Raw genomic sequence first — 23,882 nt, forward strand, 5'->3', positions numbered from 1 at the left:
CGCAACAGCTGAGCAATCAGCTGTGGAGGCCTCATTCGAGCAATTGCGGTTAGGATCGAGCCGACGGTTAGCGGAGCCCTCAGCCGGCACCTTTCTTTACAGCGGAGACTGCCGATCATTATTGTACCGCCGGAACGAGCCACAGCAGACGAGCAAGTCCCAGTGAGGGGAGGGAGTCCTAAGGCTCCCCCCTCACTCTTCATCTTGGGTTTCGCGTCTTTTTGGTGTCCGTTCTCTCTTCCCCAGGCGGCCTTCCTTCTTGGCCCACCGTCACAACTGTTAGGGACCTAGGCTTCTAGGACCACACAGTCCGGCCTACCCTGCTGTACTCGTGAGGTGTCTTAGCCGCTGAGCTGCACCACTGGTTCTCACTCCCCCGAACTATTAATCTGGCCACCCTCTTAACGGGTTTCGATACAACCCGCCAGACAAGCGTCCTGTCACCTCGCCATTATCAGGAGTTCTACATGCAAGCAGATTTGCCATGGCCGTAGACACAACCGGACCCAAACAAAAGGGGACAACAGTCCCTCCCTCACCAGTCGGGTGGCCAGAGGAGCAGGGCAAAACAAACTATTGCCTTGGCAACCCCTGCTCCATCTGCTCAGCATATCCCGCCACCTGATCCCCTGCCAGAGTTTCCTCTCAGTACCACTGAGATAGCTCACCCAGGATGGAGGACCCCACGTTGTCTCAACCCAAGAACACCGCCTCCCCACCTACTAGCCATAAGAGGCAGAAATCCTCCAATCAGGAGGCGGCAGGCAGGATCAAAGCCAAGGCCAAAACCATCTCTGGAAAGAAGCCTTCCAAGGTGGCGAAGAAACAGGCTAACAGAAGGCATCAGGCGTTGGAGAAGGAATTCTCCAAGGCGCAGAAGCAGGCCAGGGCAAAGACGGAACAGATAGAGGACACGGATTTTGATTTCCCTTTGGGGCCCTCGTCTTCTTCCCAAGGGGTATGGTTTCCGGAGGGGAGTCCCACCGCAAACCTTCTCTCTCGGGGTGGACCAAGCCCAAACGGCTCCTCAACCATCATTGTCATCACGGGCCCCACATTCGGCCCCAGAGGCCACTTTTACTCCGACAGCGGCTGGACTCAGGACGGCCGAGTCCGAGGGCTCACCGTCTGAGGACCACATTGAATCTTTGATTTCTCGGGTATTGGACCGGGCACTTGCTGCCAGGTCATACAGCTTGCCTAGACCAGAGTCTAACCTCCATGCCCCCTACATTATTCCAGTTGGGCGCACACAAGTATCAGGGCCCTACCTCACCGCCCCAACACTCCCACAGCAGGGCTTCATCTCCTTTGGGGGATGACCATCCGGACATGTCATGATGGGAGGAGGAAGACCCCCCCTCCAGACCCTCCACCATTTGGAGGACTATTCAATCTGGCCCTCTTCTTGCCACTCCTTTGCAAGGCCAGTACGACGGCCAACATAGGACCGGACCAGACCCCTCAGCCAGATCCACCGCACAGCTTAGACTCGAACCCGGTGTTCTTCGAGCCCGTTGTAACTCAACACCACGTTCCCTACCCGACACTCTTCCATAACTCGGTCCGGAAGCAATTGGTATCAACTGGCACCTTCCCCCCCCAGGGGGGAACGGGCAGGAAACTGTTCAGCGCAGCGCCAGACTTGGCTAAGGACCTTGAGGTACCAATGGTGGATGAGCCCTTTGGCCCTCTCTTGTCCCCGTCCACAGTTTCGGGGGATATGGCAGAGGTGCTAAAGGCTGAGGACAGGAGATGGGAAATGGCCTTCTGCAGGACCCATCAGGCGTCGGCGTGGGCGGTAAGAGCTGCCACTTGATTTTCCTTCTATTTTCTGGGTTGCTAGTTCCTTCTTTGTAGTCATTTTCTGAATTTGTAAGTTTAGATTAGAAAGTTATTCTTTTATCTCCTTTGCGTTCTTTTTAGTCTCATCATAAGCTAAGACAGTTATCTCTTGTATTGATTTCATCATAGAAAGAATTTCTTTCTGAGATTCATCAACATTTTCTTGTTAGTATGTGAAGCTGTGGGTTTTGGAGAAAAAGGTTAGAGATGGTGTGGAACATCCATTTTGTTTTTGTATGTAATCTTTATAGTCCAATCTATTTGGAGATTTAAAAAGCTTCAGTCAATTGTCATTTGAACTCCAAATTATCCAGCCAGCCTATCAGTCCATCCTCAGGCCTCCCCTGAACAAATATAAGCAAAGTCCAGGTTTTTCTGTCCAATGAAAAACATATCCTTTCTGTCCAGTGAGAAAAGAAACAATTAAAAGTTATTCATCAATCAAAAGTTTATAATCCAAAGTGTTCCATCATCTCAATCAGTCATGCCTGTTTCTTCTAGGGGGGAATAGTTCCAAGACACAGCTCTAAAAGTCAGTATATAATCCAAGCAGGCCAATTTCAAAATAGTTTATCTTCTCTGCCACACAGATAAGCAGCCCAAGAGGTTTTTTTTTTCTTCTTCAGCTGCAGTCTTGAAAAGTGAAAGTTTCCAAGGACAGCAAAAGTCTTATCTGAGTCTGGGCTTCAGGTCAAATTTCCTTTAAGTATAATAAATTGTAGTGCCGTAGTTCGCCACTAGATGTCGTTAACACCTTCCAGCTTCAATCTTATATTGCAAGCTTTTCAATATTTTTTCCCAATAACTCTTTACCAAAGTAAGTGCCTGACTTATGTTTACATTTCCAACATCTATCTGACATATTTTAAAACATTTTTGCTAATCTTGCTAGTGGCAAGTGCCATCTATAAAACATTTTACATAAATTTTCTTTATAAGAAGTTGACATTGTCAGTTTATAATTTCTTTCCCATAAATTTTCCCATTTTTCTAATTCTATATTATATTCAAAGTTTTTCGCCCATCTTATCATTGTTTCTTTAACTTGTTCGCTTTCATTTCCAAAGTTAATAAAAAGTTATACATTTTCTTAATTAATTTCTCATCTGAAGTTAACAAAGTCTTATCAAATGCCGTTTGTTTTTTATAAAATCCATACAGTTTAACATCTTTCTCATATTTAGTTTGCATTTGTAAATGTGCCCACCATGACAAGTTGATGCCCTGGTTTTCCATTTCTTGTTTAGATTTTAAATTCCCTTCAGAATTTAGAATATCTCTATATGTCCAGATTTTTTTCAAAGTCCACCAAATTTGGGTGTACAAATGCTTCCATAGTTGACAACCACCCTGGAATTTTCAAGTATATGTTACTTTTTATTTTTTTTTCCCCATGTTATTAATAATGCATTTCTTATATAATGGTTTTGGAAATATTTATGAATTTTATTTTTCCCATACCATAAAAAGGCGTGCCACTCCAATTGTAAATCATGCCCCTCCAGATATAACAACCTTTTATTTCTAAGAGTTATCCATTCTTTTAACCATGTTAACACAGATGCCTGATAGTACAAAACCCACTCCGGTAAATCAAATCCTCCACTTTCCTTGGTATCTTGTAACATTTTCATCTTAATTCTAGCTTTCTTTCCTTGCCAAACAAATTTCAAAATTAGTGAATTTAAATCTTTAAAAAAAAATTCTCAAGTTTTATGAGTATTGTTTGAAATAGAAATACGATTTTCGGCAATACATTCATTTTCACTGTAGCAATTCTTCCTAGTATTGACAATTGCAAATTTTTCCATTTTTCCAAATCCAGTTTTATTTGATTCAATAATTGTATGTAATTATCTTCTTTTATCGTTGAACATCTTGCTGTTAAATGTATACCCAAATATTTAACCTTTTTAACTATCTGTAATTCTGTTTTTTCTGACATTTTTTTTATCTGTAAGTTTTTAGTATTACTTTTGTTTTTTTTCTGTTTATTTTCAGTCCTGCCATTTCTCCATATTGTTCTACCTTTCCCAGTAATTTATGAATTTATGAAGGTTCTTCTAAGATAAATACCAAATCATCAGCAAATGCTTGTAATTTATATGTTTCGCCTTTTATTTCCAATTCTTTTATTTTTGTATCTTGTCTAATATTTCTATTTAAAACTTCCAGAGTGAAAATGAATAACAATGGAGACAGTGGACATCCTTGCCTTGTACCTTTTCTTATCTCAAAGTTCTCAGTATAATCTCCATTCACAATCACTTTCGCTGTTTGTTTATTGTATCTTGTTTTTATTATATTTATAAAGTTCTGTCCAAGTCCATTATTTGTAATTGCTGTGTCATAAATTGCCAGGAAACATTATCAAATGCCTTTTGGGCATCTAGGAATATTAGTGCCAATTGTTTCCCTGGATGTAGTCCATAATATTCTAATATGTCCATTATCACTTTGAAGTTGTTTTTAATTTGTCTCTTTGGTAAAAAAAAAAAAAAAAAAAACATTCTGGCCTGGATGTATAAATTCAGTTAGGTATTTTTTCAGTCTCTCTGCCATTATTGAAGTAAAAATTTTATAATCCACATTCAGTAACGATATCGGTCTATAATTTTTTATCTGTGTCAAATCTGAATCTTCTTTTGGTATTAAAGTAATATTTGCTTCCATCCATGTGGTTGGGAGTTTAGCCTCCAGCAAAAGTTCATTACAAACGTCTTTCAACGGTTCACTTAGTATATCTTGTAGGGTTTTATATAACTCAGCCAGTAGTCCATCTGTCCTGGTGTTTTCTCATTTTTTTGCCTTCTTATGGCTTCTGTTATTTCCATCATTGTGATTTTTTCCTCTAACATAGTCTTAAATGTTTCTGGAATTTTTGGAAGATTATTTTCTTCTAGATATTGCATCATTTTCTCTCTTGGAGTTTCTTCTATATCATACAGTTTCTTGTAATATTTCTTAATTATCTTTTTTATTTCTTCATTTTTAAATTATAGACCGCCTTTTTCATCTACTAAATTGTATATCACAACAGATTTAGTTTGTGTTTTATTGTTTCCATTTCTCTTTTCAAGTCTTTTTCTGCGGGGGTTTTTGCAGTTCTGTTTCTAACTAGTAAATGAAATATTATTGATAACAAATACATATAAATCTTTGTTGTAATAGAGAGTGAAAAACCAGTGAAATAACAATTTTTTGCCCAGATATGCAAAAGTAAAAAAAAATAAATAAAGATATGAGCTGAATTTACAAACAATGTGGGTACACAGTTTTGGTTGGGTTGCTATTAATTATCCAAGAGGGTGGATTTAATAGGCTATGGTTAAGCAAACTGAATCGTTAGTTTATTAAAATACAATAAGTTTAGTGTAAGCCCTATATCTTATGTTAACTCTTGAAATATTAAGTATCTTTAATGCTTATTACCGTATTTATTCTGAATAAAATTACAATTTTCCAGGGATTCAGACTACTGTTCAATCTCTATAAACTACCATATCACATTAGTGAGAAATTAGATAGTGCCTCTTTATTTCTGCAGCTGTATTTTTACAAGTTCCTTGTTTCTATCTTCAGAATAATTACCAAGATTCAACAGTGTTTATAGTGTGAAATTTACAAATACATAAACACATGCCACATTTGGTATAGTGCACTGAGAATGTTTTGCTTTAGTTCATTAGCTCAAATAATTTTTACAATTTGTAAAGACATAAAAGGTTATTTGGTAAAAGTATAGCTGTAACTAATTTAAAAATACAAAAATATTAACTGATTCAGAGAAATGATGAGTCTTCATTGACTTCTTATTCTGAACTGAGAATAAGTGAAATTCACTGTGTGAATTATTGTGAGGAACTTGGGTGGGAGCTGAAATACATTTCTATTCAGCTTGCTATGTTTGGAAAGATCTATGATGGAGACTTACAAGGATGGATTGGAAAATTGAATTCATGGAGCCACTGACCCCTGCAGAATGAAAAGCTAGATTACAAGTATGGAATGAAGCAAAATATTCTTACATTTAATATTTTAACATTGTACATAATTGAAGGATATTTTTGAACAATGGATTAAGAAATTAATTTTAAGAGTGCCTACCTCTATAGATAGAACAATTCCATCTGACAAGATTGACAGTGATTTGAAAGTGGATTTAAAAAGACAGGCTACAAAAATGACATGGGAAAAATATGCTGCATTGTATATACCAAAAAAAACCCCAAACCTGACAGATGTCCTAATAATTAAAATGGATATGCAAATAAGCCAAGAGAATGATCTGGATAATTTTTCTATATTAGATTTACAAAAGAGGCTTGTTAAAGCTTTGAAGAATTTTGTGAGATGGGACAAAGAAAAATGAAAAATCAAATTCTAGGACATTATCAGAAGACAGTGAAGATAAAGATTATTCAATAAAGTTGGTTTATTTTATAAAAGTTAAAAGAGATTTGTTGTTATCTCTGGTAATCCTTAATGGACTTGTTATTGATATCAACTGAAATGACGGCTTTTTGAATTTGTTTATAGATAAAAAGAGAATATTTTCTTTTCTGCATCTTTTTTCTTTTCTTTTTTTAGTTTGTATTAGTTTTTACTATAATTGTAATTTTAAATAAATTTACTATTAAAAAAGGAAAAATCTGTGATGGTAGATTTTAAAATTCCTATGACAGAGCTCCACAACCTTTCTGGGTTGGTGGCCCATTGGAAAAGGGAGGAGCAGGGAAATGTATGTACAAAACAAGTGCGTGCACAGTGGTGGCCCACGCACATGCGCAAGTGGGCTGCACACACCCATGGCGGTGCTGGTGCCTGCGAAAGCGGGGCACAAGCGCCCATGTGACACACAGCAGTGCTAGCGGCCCCATGCATGTGCAAATGGGGCCACTAGCACCCACGCGACGGCACTAGCAGGAGTCGGGAGAGTGCATGCACATGTGTGCGCACTTGCTAGCCATTCCCGCGGCCCAGTGGCCAAGAGGCCACGGACTGGTACCGGGCCGCGGCCCACAGGTTGGGGACCCCTGCCCTATGGGAAAGATCAGTATATAGCAATTAGGTGACAAATGTTGCTTAATGCATTTCTGTTTCGCTAGTTGCAGCAAGCTTTGTAAATTTTGGATATTCCAACATCAGAGTGCTCTGGCTTCATCAAAGTGGAACCTTCTTCATTTTAAGTAATTTCTCTACAAGTTGTGTTTGTGTATATTGTCTTTACAACATGCCAGGTCTGAAAGCCTTACGGTATTCCTCAAGGATTCAGCAGACTCTATGAATATTGTCTGAAATTTTCCTTTATTTTTAGCAGATCTTTGGGGACAGTTTGTCACCTTTGTTAAACCTATGGAAGAGACTAAAAACAATGACTCTTGATTTTTTTAAAAAAACAACCAATTATTTCTTTTATCAGCAGATAACTGTTGTTAAAGAGAAATTGTTTTAGAGAAATAGTTTTAATGCTTCTAAATTGCATTTACATTTAGTAATTCTACTGAAGAATTATAATTTAAATGTGAACATCCACTGGACATATGACCATACATTTAATGTTTGTTTGAAGTTAAAGCCATGCTGAACAAAGAGACTTACGACCCATGCCCAAAATTGCAGTGCCCCTGTGACCATGTGATCAAAAGTCAGGCCCACCTGCATGAACATGGAGACACACTTCAACTCCCATTATCTGCCTATCATTCCTCATCTCTGCCATGCACTCTACCACATACCACTGCTGTGTACCATTACTGCCTGTCATTGACCACATCTGACCTTTGTTGTCTTCTTCCTCCTGCTGATGGCCTGGGATCCAAGCAGTGGCTGAGTGTGCAACCTTGGGATGATAAGATGAGGGCAACAGTGTAGTTGTCTGCTGAAGGGAGCTTGCCAGCCCCAGCCAGGAAGGAGGCAGTGGGATGGCAAGGTGTGGTGCCCTCCATTAACAGCCAAGGCAGGAGAGTCGACAGCAGCTGTCTTGGTGAAGGCATTGTTTGGGGTGGCAAGGTGTGGTGCCCTCCATTAACAGCCAAGGCAGGAGAGTCGACAGCAGCTGGCTTTATGAAAGGCATTGTTTGGGGTGGGCAGAACTGGGAGAAGGGGAGGGACACAGGTTTCTGGAAGACACAGTGTGTATTTCACAGCTTGTGTTGCAAGCACTGCTGGAAAACAGGCATAGGATTGTAAAATTTGCATACCACATAGCACTTCCCTTGAAGCCTCCACCTTCATCTGGGGAACCGCTGCTATCTTGCCTGGTGACAGAGGGGGCAGCAGGGATACATGTAGAGTTGAGGGCACCCAAAAGAATAGAGATGGGGAGAAAGATAAGCAAGTGGGAGGAGATGAAGCGACGGCAAGTATGGTAGGACATGAGACACCTGAGGTCCTCACCTAACAACAGCAGTTTTGTAGCTTAGGTACCACATTGCTAAGGGGCAGAAGTTCCAGTTCCAATTGTAATCATAAGACAGAGATTGCCCTATTTAAATTGTTTTTAAATATAAACTTAAAAATGAAAAGATGGATATTTGTAAACATGTGTTTAAAAGATAAGTAAAACAGCCCATCTGTATATTGATTATTGCAAATGTACAACTTAAAGATGGAAATTAGGAGGCTCCTTTGGATTTCTGCTAAGAAACAACAACTGCAATATTACTAAACCAAATTAGATCTATTCATGTAGGGTTTTTCTTCTTTATGTACTTTTTTTTTAAGAAAAAAGTAACTCCCTGAAGCTCAGACATGTAGCAGAATCCTTGGAAAACATAGGAAATTTGTACATAGAGTATTCATATTACTGTATGTCTCTCAGGAGTTTCAAATTCCATACCGCTCTCTTATATAATTCCTTCTTTCTCTTTTTCTATTTAAAATTATGACAACATCAATATAGCACAGCAGAGAAAGATAAAATAAGTAACATTAATTAAAAATCCTTTTTCATGAAAAAGGTGCTTTTTCACTGCTCCATGAAAAAATATTTTTAGTTGTCTTAAGATACATGTTTTTTCTTTCAATCAGCTAAGTCCTAGTAATCTTGAAAATAAGTTTTCACAGGAGAAGGAAGAATATAATATGACTTTGCTTATGGAATTATTCTTATTGAATTTGCTCTTATACATTTTTGATGTGGAGTAATAACAATATTGACAAAAACGATATCATGCTTGGAAAACAAGCTAGTCACTCAATTCCTTTTGGACCATCATTTCGTTGATCTGAAAAAAGTGCACCCTCTATTTGCAGAAACATGCTTGGAAGATAGCAATCCACGCATCTGAGGAAATGACTGGATGAGGAGCATTCCCATACTGCATAGTTGTTTCATTACAAAAACAATGTTATTAAGCATAAGTTTAAGCATATCAATGTTATTAAGCAATATTTAATTGGTAATTAAATTGCCAATACACAACAGTAACAGATCTGGATTATATTTCAGTTTGTTCAGCCTCATGCAAAATAGAATGATTTCCTAAGATTTAAAAATGCCTAACATTTCCGTAAAATTAAGCTATAAAAATGAAGTAGAATTTGTATCATTAGAACAGTAATGGCACTTCAGCTCTTATATCTGAATTATTTTACAGGCAATTTAAATACTGGTAGTCCTTGAGTTATAACTACGATTGAGATCAAAATTTCCACTGCTAAATAGTGTTGTGATAAAGCAGGGTAGTCAACTTTGGCTCTTTTATGACTCGTGGACTTCAATTCCCAGAATTCCTGAGCCAGCCATGCTGAGGGGAAAGGTGTAAACTCCAGGTGTAAACTCAAATCAATTTGACTCCAATGCCTGGGAAAATGACTAAGATTTTAGAGCCTTTCGAAAGGCCAACAAAATCAGTGTGTGTGTGTGTGTGTGTGTGTGTGTGTGTGTGTGACAGTGAGTGAGTGATTGAGTGATCATTCCAGAAGACAGGTACAGCAACAAAAGGGCATGCCTCCTGGGTCCTGCCACATGGCATTGCCTTAGGGCAGGGGTAGTCAACCTTGGCTCTTTTATGACTCGTGAACTTCAACTCCCAGAATTCCTGAGCCAGCATGGCTCAGCTTGGAAACCTCTCCCTTTCCCCTCAGCATGGCTGGCTCAGGAATTCTGGGAGTTGAAGTCCGCGAGTCATAAAAGAGCCAAGGTTGCCTACCCCTGTGATAAAGCATGATGTCATGTGACTACATTGCTTAGCAATGGTAATCTTGACGTTCCCAACTGCCATCAATAAGCAAATTCCACTGGTCTTTAGTTAAGGACCCATCCCAATTAAAGCCATGCTAGGCTTGGTCCCTCCCAGACTCGAGCCTCAGTAAGGTAAGAGGCTACCTTCACGTCCACCCACTCACCCACCTATCTCCCCTCCTTCTCTGTCCTTTTGGCTACATTGCACCTTGCTTTGTGCTGTGGCAAGCAGCCCCAGAACTATGAAGCTCTCGGGCTGCTTGCCACATAGAGACTCGGGCTTCTTTGCATGCCACAGTTATGAGACTGCAAGAAGCCCCTGAGCTGCAGTATAGTACAAAGCCTCAGTAACCTTAACCAGGCCCAGCAGTACAGCGCAAAGCTCAGGAACCCCGAGCCACACAGTGCAAAGTCCCAAGCCCAGTTTCAGCCACCTTTAATGCCCTGCACTCTACAGCCCCACCTAACTGCTATCTTCTTGCTCCCACTGCTGACAAGGCATGCCTGCACAAGACCCTTTGCAAGGCAGCTGCTGGCCAAGTGAAGCCGTGTTCTCCAGTTCCAGCAAAGAAACTGCCATGTGTGACCTTTGGAAAGAAGCCTTGTGCAATCAGCAGCTGCCTCGCAAGGGACCAGTGTGGGCATGCTTGTCAAGAGTGAGAAGACAGCAAAGGTTAACTAAGGTGACCGATCTTTGAATGCAAGGGGCTAAAAAAGCATAGTTGGGAGGAAATGGGACGGGGGGAGTTGAAGCATCCCTATAGTTGTAAATGCAGGTGGACTGCCAAGCATCCAAATACTTGGCAACCAATCACATGACTGGGGGGTTTGCAATGGCTGTAATTTTGGGGAGTGATCATAAATCCCTTCATTTAGCAACACCATAACTCAAACAACTGCTGAACAAATGATTGTAAATCAAGGGCTATCTGTTCAGCCTCTAGTCTCTACAATGTTTAATGAAGCATCTGCTGTTTGAGCAACATATTGCAAAGTCCATATCAGTTTGAATCAGGAAAATCTAACATTCCCTAGCAACCCTTTTTTCTGATATGCCTCTATAACGGGTCCTCAACCTTGGCAATGGCTGAGGAATTCTGGGAGTTGAAGTCCACAAGTCTTAAAGTTGCCAAGGTTGAGGACCCCTGCTCTATAACATTGCCTTCATGTCAATCTCAACCTATATTGGAGGTAGCTTAACCTATCCTTGGGTGTTCCAGGATTAAAATGGAACACTATCTAAGAACACTATCAATTTCAAGGTGTGCAGACGCTGTTGTGAGTTGCTATTTGTAATAGAATCAGGTGATTGTATGCAGTGGGATCAGTCTTGCATTCATCTTACATTTTAAGAAGAGGGGGAGTTTTCACACTGAGCTCTTCCACTGTGCATCCTACCTACCAGACTCTGCAGACTTTGTAGTTCCTGGGAGAGTAAGAACAGTAAACCCATACTCAAACCCACATGACAGGTAATCCATGATGTGGAAGATCAGTAAAGGGGAAAAGTTTTTTCTTCATTACTGGGCAGCTCCAAAGATCATCTGCTGGTTAAGCTTCTTTTAACAGAAGGTTTAGTGTGTGCTAAATCAGCATACCCTTGAGAGAAATGTTGCCCAGTAAAATGGGAGAGAACATTCTGCTTTATTCTTCAGCCCCACTTCTATGGGCTGTCTGACAGGGGGGGGGTCACAGTGGGTTTAGCTTGAAAAGAAGTGTGTCAGGAGCTGATTTTCCAAGAGGCCCACTAAAGCAGTGCTGATATTGGCAGACTATTTCCAACTGTCTAGTTCAGTGGTTCTCAACCTTTTTAATGCCGTGACCCCCCCCAACCGGTCGTAAGTCGAGGACTAAACCGGTCGTAAGTCGAGGACTACCCAACCGGTCATAAGTCGAGGACTTTCCCTGCCTGGGAGCGCCGTGCATGCGTGCTTCCGCCCCCGGCGCCGGCCGAGGTGTAGCTGGCAAGCGGCAGAGACGTAGCAGGCCGACCACCAGCTGGCCCAGCTCAAGAGAGGTAAGGCACCCGCCGGAAAAGGGAAAAAAAATGGCGGACGGCCTTGCTTGGCGACCCCCGTGAAATGGTTGATCGACCCCAAATGGGGTTGCGACCCATAGGTTGAGAACCGCTGGTCTAGTTGCATTCAGAAAGGAGGAATGCATGTATTTCACACCTGAAATTAGAAGTCAAGTTACTTGCTAATAAGCCAGAATAGAGGTAGAATATGAATTGACAGGAAAGGTTATACCTGCCAGCTCAAGGATGGGTGGGTAGCACTTTAACTGAACCATAATGAAAAGTCCTAAGTGACAACATGAGGTAAATTTTCTTTGTGGAGATGCATACTTTAAAAAAAAATTATCTTTTCTGTGTTATTTCAGACTCAGGGCAGGCACATTTTTGTAGCTTCTCTACCACCACCATCCTGCCCCAGCTGCTGCTGCTATTTTGCTTTACTGGCTTATTCAGTTGTTTTATATTATTACATTTTTAAAAAATACTGTAGGATATAGTAAAATTGGAGCAATATATAAATAAAAATAAATCACTTTATTTTTAGTGGTGCCTTTTAGATATTAAAGAGGAGAATCCTTGTAACAGTGTGGAACTGAAGGTCATGTTGGGGCCATATTTTTTATTGGAGTATATTTGCCTGAAGGTTGTAATATACATTCATGGAGAAGCATCTCACAAAAATAAGTACTAATTATGTTGCCAGTGTGAACTTCTGCCAATTTTAAACATCAATTTGAAATTAAGAAAGTACAAACTGCGAAGGTTAATATACATATACATACTAATATACGTAGAGTATAGGACAGTTTTATTTTAGATCAGCTAACCCTATAATTGATTAAAATATTTACATAATGTAGTGTCAGTCAGTATTACAATATATTAGTCTCTTTTTGGGAATAGAGCGCACATTTAGGAATAAGTTTTAATTTTAAACTTTAACAGAGAGAAGGAGCAAGAAAAGGAAGAACAGTTAATGGAAGACAAGAAAAGAAAAAAAGAGGATAAGAAAAAGAAGGAATCTACTCAGAAGGTAAGGGTATTTGGCTCTTTGTCATTAAGTATTCATTTTTTATAATCAGCAGTTCACTTAAAATAATTGCCTTTATGCCCTCTACATGTTCTACTTGTCCAGCCTTCATTCAGTTTTGTGCTCACAATAAGAAGCCTTTGAGTACACAAGATACCTCTTGAATTTTGCATACAGCCAAGTGATGGTTTGCTATGTATATTTTTCTGTTTGTGTGTTTATCTAAAAACAATTGCTATTCTTGTTGGTAGGTAAGATGAGTAGAAAACGTGAGGATATCACTTTAAACAAAAACAATCTAGAGAATTGGTTTGGGTCTTGAAGGGAGTCCTTTATATATGTAACTTGTAATATATTTTAATTATTTGTTATGTAATAATATATTAGTTATTAGAGAACAATATTTTCTGCTTACTTTTCTTAGCAAAACCTATTTGAACTAATGCAGGAAGTCCTTGACTTACAGCAGTTCATTTAGTGACTGTTCGAATTTACAACAGCATTAGAAAGTTACTTATGACCGTTTTTCACACTTACGACCATTGCAGCCTCCCCAGACTGAAAACGATTCAAGAGTTGCTTTTATAAACAAACTCCTGCAGGCTTCTTTGTTTTTAGTAAAAAGAACCACCTCTTCGTTCATCGAAAAACCTTTAGAAGTTAGCTAAGAAAGTCTCTTGCCTAATATATTGGGGGATAAATTGATTCTATCTTGGAAGTAATTCAGTTACTGTCACATTCATCTTAGGATATTTTGTTAAAGAAGATTCTGTAAAAATTTGCTTAGAAGAAATAATTATGGTTTAATTAACCTAATATTTGTAAAGGACTATTGTTTGTATATATCAGTATTAGCACCATTTAAAAAACGCTGTTGCTTTTCTAGGTTGTCTATTTCTCTGGTTCTCAGCCTTTTAGGAATGTGTTAGTGATTTTTTTTTCCCAGCCTAATTATGTATATTTGAAAATAATTGCTAGTATTTAGACAATTAGCTGGACTTAAAAACAAATCCTATCACCAATTTCTGAGAGCTATAAAATATAAAGTTCAAATTATTCAGTATTTGTAGACATCTACCATTTATCTTTAGATACAAAGATATACAGGGACCAAGATAATTTTTAACCGATCAAAGATGGCAACTTTGCCAGAATATGAATCGTAACTTTTTCCCTAATCAATTGCTGGTAATTTCAAGAAAAAGTTCTGGCAATATCACATATATTACTATCATAAGAAGATGTAGAGTTTTTCATTTGCTGTTTTTCTGAGATTTTATAAGCCAGAAAGTCATGTCTAAAAGAGGAGCACACAACCTGATTTAGAATAACGGACATATTTAATAAGCTGTAGCTTGTGAGATAGATGGGATAAAAATAATGCTATAGAGATAAAATAAATGTTATTTCAGATTCTATTAATTAAAAATTAAGTAAAACTAATATAGTTGATTGCGTTGTATTTACCTACATTGTAATTATCAAAACTTTTTGCTGCAACATGATACTAAACTTTATACCTAATAAGCCATCCAAGAGGTTACTGTGAACTTGGATCTCATCACCTTACCCCATCCACCATATAGTTCACACTTGATATTACATTACACTGTGCACAATTATTAGGCAAGTGAGTATTTTGGAGGATTAATTTTCTTGAACAACTACAATGCTCTCGGTCAATCCAAAATGTTAATGAACCTCAAACCTAAATATTTAAGAAAGTAAAAGTGAAGTTTTGGCTTTCTTCAGAGAATATGTATGCAGAATTATTGGGCAACTATTAGTGTGCAGAATTATTTATGCAACTAAATGAAAAATGAAAATTTACCTATCTCACTTGTTTATTTGCATCTGTTAAAGTGAGAATAATAAACAAACAACTCAAAATGTTCAAATAAACATTTCTGATATTTCAAAAAAAATCAGTGACCAATATAGCCACCCTTCTTTTCAATAACAGTCATAAGCCTTCCACTCATGGAATCTGTCAGTTTCATGATCTTTTGACAATCAACGCTTTGTGCAGCAGCAACCACAGCCTCCCAGACACTATTCAGAGAAGTGTACTGTTTTCTTTCACAGTAAATCTCCCATTTAAGAAGGGCCCACAAGTTCTCAATAGGGTTTAGGTCAGGTGAGGAAGGGGGCCATGTCATTATTCTTTCATCTTTGAGGCCTTTAGTGGCTAGCCACGCAGTGGAATACTTTGATGCATGCAATGGAGCATTGTCCTGCGTAAAAATCATGGTCTTCTTGAAAGATGCAGACTTTTTCCTATACCACTGCTTGAAGAACGTGTCTTCTAAAAACTGGCAGTTGATTTTGATTCCATCTTCATCCCAAAAAGGCCCAACTAGCTTATCTTTAATAATACCAGCCCATACCAGTATCCCACCTCCACCTTACTAGCGTCTGAAATAAAGTGGAGCTCTGTGCCCGTTACTGATTCAGCCACAGGCCCATCAATCTGGTCCCTCAAGAATCACTCTCATCTCATCTCAATCCATAAATCCTTTGAAAAATCTGTCTTCAGATATTTCTTGGCCCAGTCTTGCTGTTTCAGTTTATGTGTCTTGTTCAGTGGTAGTCGGGCTTCAGCTTTCCTTACTTTGGCCTTGTCTTTGAGCACAAGAAGCACCTTGGACTTGTTGCAATTCTGGAATATGACAGCACTGGAGGATAATGGGTTCATGATAACTTCATGTTTGATTCTTCTCAAATCTTTGTCAGTTAATGTGCGTCTTTTTTTCTCAACACGTTTCTTGCAAACCTGTTGACTATTTGCAACAAAACATTTGATGGTTCTGTGATCATGCCCCAATATCTTAGCAATTTCAAGAGTGCTGCATCCCTCTGAAAGACTTTTTATAATTTTTGAGTTTTCAGAGTCAGTTAAATCTCTTTTTTGACCCATTTTGCCTGAGGAAAAGAAGCTGCCTAATAATTATGCACACCTTGATATAGGGTGTTGATCTTAGGCCACATCCTCCCTCTTTACATAAATACACATCACCTGATATGCTTATATCCACTAAGCCAGGGGTGTCAAACTGCCGGCCCGCGGGCCGGTTTCATCATACCGGAGCCGCGCCCACCCCATTGCCGGCAATGGTGAAAAAGCTCCAATATGTTGTACGACGTCGTGAGTTTGACATGTCTGCACTAAGCATTCAGGTTTATACAGCTTGGAAGTGGAAAATATGCATGAAAATGATGATATGGTCAAAATACTCACTTGCCTAATAATTGTGCACAAGTGTATTTCTACCTTTCATGGGTATCTATTTAATTCAAATGAGGAGCTGAAAAGACTGTCAGCTGGTGAAAGAGACTGCGTATGAAGTTCTTTGGGATGGCATTCAGAAGTTTGTCCATTATTGCTAGTAGTGTGCAGTAAATAGTGTTGATGTATTTGGAGAAGTAAATACTAATAACGAGAGGTAATTTCAAAACTATTTTCCATTCAATTTATTAAAATATTCCTATTTAAATTTATGAGGGTGTAGTTATGACTTCATTCAACCTTGAATATTCCACATTTCTTCAAGAGCTCAAAAAATTTATATGATAATCTTCCTTCAATTAACCCCACAACACCTTTGTGAGATAGCATTGAGTTGAGAGTAGAGGTCTATATTCACCCAGGAAAGACCTCTAGCTTAAAAAGTTTAAATATAGATTTGTCCAGGCCTATAGATTTGTCCAGTACAATACACTTATTTTGTGACAATAAAAGACACTTGTTTTATGAAGTAAAAGACAATATGAATAAGAGAATAAAAGAATTGAAAGACATTGTGGAGGTCTTCTAATCCCACCCTCTGCTCAAGCAGGAAATCCTATACCATACTGTCTCAGGTACTTCAAATGCTGCTGCTGAGTTTAATATTTAATCTTAAGGCAAAGTGGAAGAGTGTGATACTAGTTTTCCTGATCTCTGTTTGGCCTCTTAACAACTGATACTAACAAGCTTTTCATATCTCCTTTAACTAAATAAAAGTTAAACAAATTATTAACTATATGATTTGTATCCATTAGTTGAACTGAATGGCGGCAAAAAGGAAAGTGTTTGTTGTAGGTACCTTATTCTGGGGATTTGGCTAAGCTGATTCAAACAGTGGTCACATTATGACTTTGTTGCTATGTAAATACCCAGCATTGTCAAGAATTAGGAACAAATCAGTACATTATTTTGAGATGAAAACATGACGTGTTGTTTGAGGGTAAGGAGCCCACTTCATTGTCTTGATTTTTAAAATATATAATCAACTCTTGCAACTTACACTAAGGAAATTTAATATTTAATATTTTATTCTAAAGTAAGCATTTGGAATAGCAAATGGTAGAATTCAAATCAGAATACATATCCCAATTTTATATTGCATTCAGCTTTATTTAACGTTTGTTTGGTTTAGAATCATAACAATTAAAATTTAATAAAAGATATGGCACATATGAATCTAACTATTTTTGTAATTCATATGGGAGGCAAAAAGTGGCTTGATCATATGAGATAGCATATGTATATGCATGTACACTCATACCTATATATTGGAGAACCGGTGTGGCATAGTGGTTAAGGTGTGGGTTAAAAGTTGCAAGGCCCAGGTTCTGGTTCTTTAGGCACAAAATTGGATTCAGGGCTTGGAGTCAATTACTCTCTTACGCCTAGACAGGAAAGTTGAAAAGAAAGTTATCAACCACACTGGTAAAATATAGTCTACAATCTAAATGAAGAGGCCTTCAACCTGCAATGGATTGAGTCAGGCTGACAGCTTTTAAACTTTTTTCCAATTTACTTTATTGTACTATTTAAATTAAGTAAATTATAGTTACTACTGATCTTCAACCATGATTGATAAACATACTACATATCACAATTTTGAGGTTAATTATAATTATAATTTTTCATTTGGGATGTCATGGCAAGTTGTGGTAATTCAGAAATGAATGAAGGAGCAGACATCTGAACTGACAGTTTTTTTATTATGGTTTGGGAGAAAAGCAAGGATTAATAGTGTCTGCAAATGGTGGCTTATTGCAGTGAAACATTTACAACACTTTGTATTAATTTAAAAATCTACAGTAACGGAGTTAGAATTATAATGTTTCTGGTTTATCAGTTAAACGTTGAAAAATAGTGTTTAGCTTAAGTGATCAATTGGCTTGTGGTAAGATATGTACCACACTAGGAGGTGGATTGTGATTCAAGATATACTACAGTATATTGGGATTAGAGAGAAAGTAGCTATGGGTATACTGTATTGTGGTTCTGACTTAGAACGAGTGGTCTGCAGAGCCCTGGGGTATCATGATGTCATCACAGGGGGGTCCGCGAAGGCTTGAAGAAATGTTATGATTTAAATCTTAAGTCTTGGTGGTCTGCGGCCAAGGTCCATGGCACAAAAAAGGTATTTAAAGAGGGGCTATGGTGAAGAAAAGGTTGAGAACCACTGCTCTAAATGATTTATATAGCCTGCATATTTAACAATAGCAGTAACTAGATTATATTTATATCGCCCCCTTCCTATTATTAAAATGAACAAAGTTTAGGATAAGTGAAATTGGATTATGGATGATTTATGAACAGATTTTTCTTTTGGTACTAGTTCTTTAATGTTAAATATATATCATATCTGGTTCCTGATGAATTAAATAGTTCAGTGGAAAAAATAACACCTTCAAGATTTAATCTATATCGTCACATTCCATTGGATAGTTCACTTTTGTGTTTATATGCTTTATATGCCTTTTCTTCAGGAGGTCAGGTCAGTTTATTTGGGATTGATATGCATTTTATCACCACAACAACACCTCTGTGAGGTGGTTTGAGCTGAGATTGATTGGCCCAGAGTCACTCAGTAAGTTTCCGTGGGTGATAGAATTGAATATGGGATTCTCCAGTCCTAACCCAGCATTATAATGGCTACATCACGTTATTAAAAGATGAAAGCTTTTTAAAAATGCATATATAGTATATCTACTGATAGAAATAATGAGTTGCCGGACTGAAATTTTAATATTGGCAGGTACCGCTGTATGTTAGCATTCCACATTTAGTAATAATAGTTTTTTAAAATTTTGATCACTTACGAAAACCAAATGACTTTTGTTTTTATTTTTACTTATAGGTCACAGATCAAAAAACCAAAGGTAAGAAGCTTTAATTTTTCAAAAGCTATAGCTTTTCTTGCTATTTTGAGAAATCATTTACTTCTTAAGAAAAATTCATATCCCACATTTATTACTTTTATAAATAACTCAAGGCAATGAACATACCTAATACAACTTCCATCTCCCATTTAACCACAAAAGCAACTTGAACCAAAGATACCTTTTGGAATTATGGCCAAAATGTTCAACCTTGGTCCTTTTCTATTATCTAACATAGATCTTGGCACTTTTTCTTAGCAAAATCCAATTTGTTCTTTGATCCTCTGCTAGGATATTTCTTCTCAGATTTACTAGCTCTTTGATTTATTGGGAATTAAGAATAGCTCTTTAATTTATTGGGAATCTTTGCTGGCTGGCTTGGAGAGGATATGTTTGTTTTCCAACATATTTTTAGCTCTCCTGCTTACAATCCAATTTTAACTTTAAAACATTTAAAGCAGAAATAAATGTTTTAAATAACTAAAACATGTAATTTGCATTTATTGTAACTTTTATTACAGTGTAATTTATTAAAAATGTAAAGATAGCCTCTAGACAAGCTTCATTTGCTGAGAGGTGGGTTAGAAACTGCTACCTGCTGAGATATAATCATATCCCGTATGACTTAAAATGCTTCATACTTACACTGAAAAGAAATGTATCCCGTGTAAAAGCTGCATATATAAAGTACATCAATTTGCTCTTTAAACTCATTTATCACTTCATTTCCTATTTTACTGAGACTGAAAAGATTCTTTGAGGCTTCTTCATGGCTTGTCTAAATAATAATATGTCATCTGACCATTTGTGACCAGATTATTTCTGAACAGGTTTTGTACTAGTAATTAAAGCTATGCAGTCCTATTTTCTCTGAATACTAGTCTTCCCATTTTATTAAAAACTATGTCTACTTAAATAGGATATCTCTGAAGATTTTGATAAAAGATTGTCAAAGTTATTTCATGTTTATGTATTTTTAAGATTGTGTTAGGATGTGGGAACTTTTTTAAAAAGGGAAAGCATGCATTTCTTAGGTCTCTACTTTTTAGTCTGAATTTGTCAAATGTATGTTTAAACATACCTTAAAATCATAAAATGAAAAAGATGTAAGATACTGAACAAATAAAAAGATTTTTCTGTGTATACTTCGCAGAATCCAATCTAATGCAAAGACAAAGTTTTTAAAAAGCTATATTTCTGGTTGCAAAGTAGTTCTTTCTTACAATGTTTACAGTATATTTGTCCCACTTAAATACAATGGTGGAATATAGTCTGGTTTCCCAGGAGGGAAGGCTGTTTTCCAAAGAGCAAAGAGGCAGCAGAGGTTGGAAAATTTGATCGGCAAGAAGAGGGTTTAAAACTGCTCCTCCTTAGCAGTTCCCACAGTATATCTATAGTTATGCAGACAATTGCTTTAGTCTGTCAAGTTTTTGTCTACAGATGAAGAACAATAAATGAAACTATTAAGAAATAACTCTGCATGTCATTCTTTGTTCTTGGTCCTGAGAAATACTGATAGAATAAACATTTTTGAAATACTATCTGAAATGAAAAACAATACAAATCAAACAGTTTTTCTGTTATTTTATTCCCTTATGGTCTAGCAGTTGTAATCATTGCTTATTTGCTTTCATTATTTTTTAAAACAAATTTGTTCATATTTATAGATTTTTTTCTGGGTGGATGTTTCTTTCAGTGACAGGCTTACTTGGGAAAAGGACATTTAGTCTTTCAGTTTCGCATTCTGGGGGAAAAAGCTTCAAATAATTAACAGATACCACTTTAATATATTAATTCATAAGTCAGTTTGGGAATTTTGCTTATTTAGATTCTGTATCCTAATTCTTTAATACCTAAATTTTCCTTAATTGAGGAATCCGCAGTCCCCATACCCAATTAATGAAGTTCCACATGGATTTTGTTTCCTTGATTTTCCTATGCTGCTAAAGCTTTAACATTTGGATTTTAGTTTGCATTCTTCTCATTCATACGTGCACACATACCATGTTTCCCTGAAAGTTAGACCTGGTCTTATATTATTTTTGCCTCCAAAAGAGGTATTAGGTCTAATTTTTGGGAAGCATCTTATATTTTTTGTGACAGTTGACTTGCCTTGCGGCAGTGGCACCAACAGCCCTGTCCAGCAGGAGCCCGTGCGGCTGCCAGCCCACTTCTCCTGTGGCCACTCACTGCAGGAGGCCGCACGGCACATCGCACTGCTATCCGCACAACGAGGCGAGGTAGGTGGGGGAGGGGTGGAGCTGCCCCACACGCCCTGCACCCGCTTCCTTCAGCCCCCCCCCCCAGCCAGGCCATTCCTTGCTCAGTGACCTTCCCTTTCACTCCCCTCCCAAGCCGGAGTGCCATGCTATGGAGGATGGGTGGGATAGGCCCGGTCCCACTCCACCGTTTTGGAGCCAGTTGAAAGCTCCATCTCCTCCCCCACCTGCCTCGCCTCGTTGTGCCACAGTAGTGCAATGCGCAGCATGGCCTCTGGCCCCATTGCAGCAGCAAGGTGGAACAAAGTGGGCGGGGTCCTAATTAGGGCTTATTTTTGGAGTAGGTCTTATATTAGGTCCACCCCCAAAAATCAGGGTAGGTCTTTTTTTCAGGGTGGGGCTTATTTTCGGGAAAACATGGTATATACTAACATGCAATCTGCTAACTTTTAGCTTAGTTACTTTAGCACAAAAACATATTTATTGATGCTGAATGCTCAAGGTGATATTCCTAAATTTATTTGTTTTTTTTTCTTCGAATTTTCTCCAATAATGGGATACTGTGAATTAATATTCTAGTACTTGACCAGAAGGTTGGAAGTTTGAGACCCAAATATGTGTGATGGGGTGAGCTCCCATTCTTGCTCCAGCTTCTGCCAACCTAACAGTTCAAAAGCATGCAAATGCAACTAGATAAATAGGTACCACTTTGGTGGGAAGATAATAGCATTCTGTGTATAGTCATGTTGGCCATGTGACCACGGAAGCCTCTTCAGACAATGCTGGTTCTCTTGGCTAAGAAACTGAGCTGAGTACTGCCCCCTAAAGTGAGACTGAACAGGGGAAACATTTACCTTTTTTCCCCTCTGGTGGAGAATACCCTTGATAACTATAGCTTGTGGACTGAAAAGCTTTTAGTGGATTCTTGGCAAAGTTCTCCAATTTTGATTTTTTTTTCTTTGTGAATTCATGCTTAAAGTTGGAAATATTTCAATAGATCTTATTTATTGTGATTTTATGACACCGTTAAATTTGCAAACAATACTAAATTCCACCCAATAAATTTTTCATTATAGTGCCCGAAGCGACAAAAACAAGTTTAAGCCAACCAGTGACCGCCAGCCCAATTGGCAGCTCTCCATCGCCACCTATAAATGGTGGCAATAATGCCAAAAGGGTGGCAGTGCCGAATGGTCAACCGCCAAGCGCTGCCCGCTACATGCCTCGGGAGGTGCCGCCGCGATTTCGTTGCCAGCAGGACCACAAAGTGTTATTGAAACGTGGGCAGCCCCCTCCGCCATCTTGTATGCTCCTTGGGAGTGGAGTAGGGCCTACTTCCTCTCCAGCACCTGGAGCAAATCCAAACAACGCACAACCAGTAACAGGAGTGCTACTGCCATGTGACAGTGGGACTGCAACCGGTATGAAACCATTAGCATTCTGCTTATTATTTTGCTATCTGTGCTATGTCATATATTTTTGTATTTTGAATTTAGAAATTGATTTTTTATTTACTCGTTTATATTCTGAAAACTTTGTGGCAACATTTGAAAGAGAATCACAGTCATTGGGAATAAGGCAGGATTCAAATCAAATAAATATTGCAATAAATATTTTTAGAAAGTTTTTATTTTAATTATTCACATAATGCTAGGTAAGTAGTTTTTTTTTATAAAAACAGATTACATTTTTCCAGCATATTTCCTTAGAGAGAAATGCAAAACATTCTAATTTCAAATTATATTAATTTTAGGTCAGAGATTTGAAATCTTCTGAACCTGAAAATGTGAATATTAGTTCATATGAATTCAAAAATAACCTGATACTAGATCAGGTTGTTACCAGAACCAATGAACAGATTAAAGTTATCAATTGCCCAAAAGAGACCTGTTTCTAGCAGGAGAAAGAACCATAATGAAATTGAACATTCGATTATGAAATGAACTTGCATTTTGAAACAGCACAGTCACTAGAATTTGTAATGCTGTCATTGTTTTTAAGTCAAAACAAAAGAACATTTTTGTTTCCAGCATGAAACAAAATGTTTCTTTTTCAAGACCTCTCACGCTGAGTGCCTGAGGCATTGTATTTAAGTTGTTTTGCAACATGTGATTGGAAATCAAATAAATAAAATAAATGTGATTGGACATTTTTTCCTCCAAATCTTTCCAACCTAGCCAGCGCAGCTGTGAGGACTAGTCTTTATTGCTGGTGGCTAGGCCAGATTGGATGATGTGAGTATTGAGAAGAAATAAGCACTGAACATGTCCAGATAATAATAGTAATAGTAATAATAAAAAAAAGTTGGAAGGGACCTTGGAGGTCATCGAATCCAATCCCCTGCTCATTTCAGACAAATGGCTATCCAGTCTTTTCTTAAAATCTTCCAGTGTTGGAATATTCATAGCTTCTGGAGGCAGGTTGTTC

General features: G+C 38.1%; 1 protein-coding gene across 1 annotated transcript in view; it reads left to right on the plus strand.

The window, feature by feature from the left end:
* Positions 1-673: 673 nt before the first annotated feature.
* Positions 674-23,882, plus strand: part of TNRC6B (trinucleotide repeat containing adaptor 6B) — a 76,319-nt gene continuing 53,110 nt past the window's right edge. The window contains exons 1-6 of the mRNA XM_015813586.2: positions 674-958; positions 1,427-1,579; positions 8,878-8,990; positions 12,996-13,083; positions 19,215-19,236; positions 22,532-22,876. Coding sequence (XP_015669072.2) covers positions 674-958; positions 1,427-1,579; positions 8,878-8,990; positions 12,996-13,083; positions 19,215-19,236; positions 22,532-22,876 — 1,006 coding nt within the window. The remainder of the gene's footprint in view (positions 959-1,426; positions 1,580-8,877; positions 8,991-12,995; positions 13,084-19,214; positions 19,237-22,531; positions 22,877-23,882) is intronic.

Source organism: Protobothrops mucrosquamatus, unplaced genomic scaffold (assembly GCF_001527695.2).
Source record: "Protobothrops mucrosquamatus isolate PMUCROS unplaced genomic scaffold, P.Mucros_1.0 scaffold173, whole genome shotgun sequence".
NCBI classification, from domain to species: domain Eukaryota; kingdom Metazoa; phylum Chordata; class Lepidosauria; order Squamata; family Viperidae; genus Protobothrops; species Protobothrops mucrosquamatus.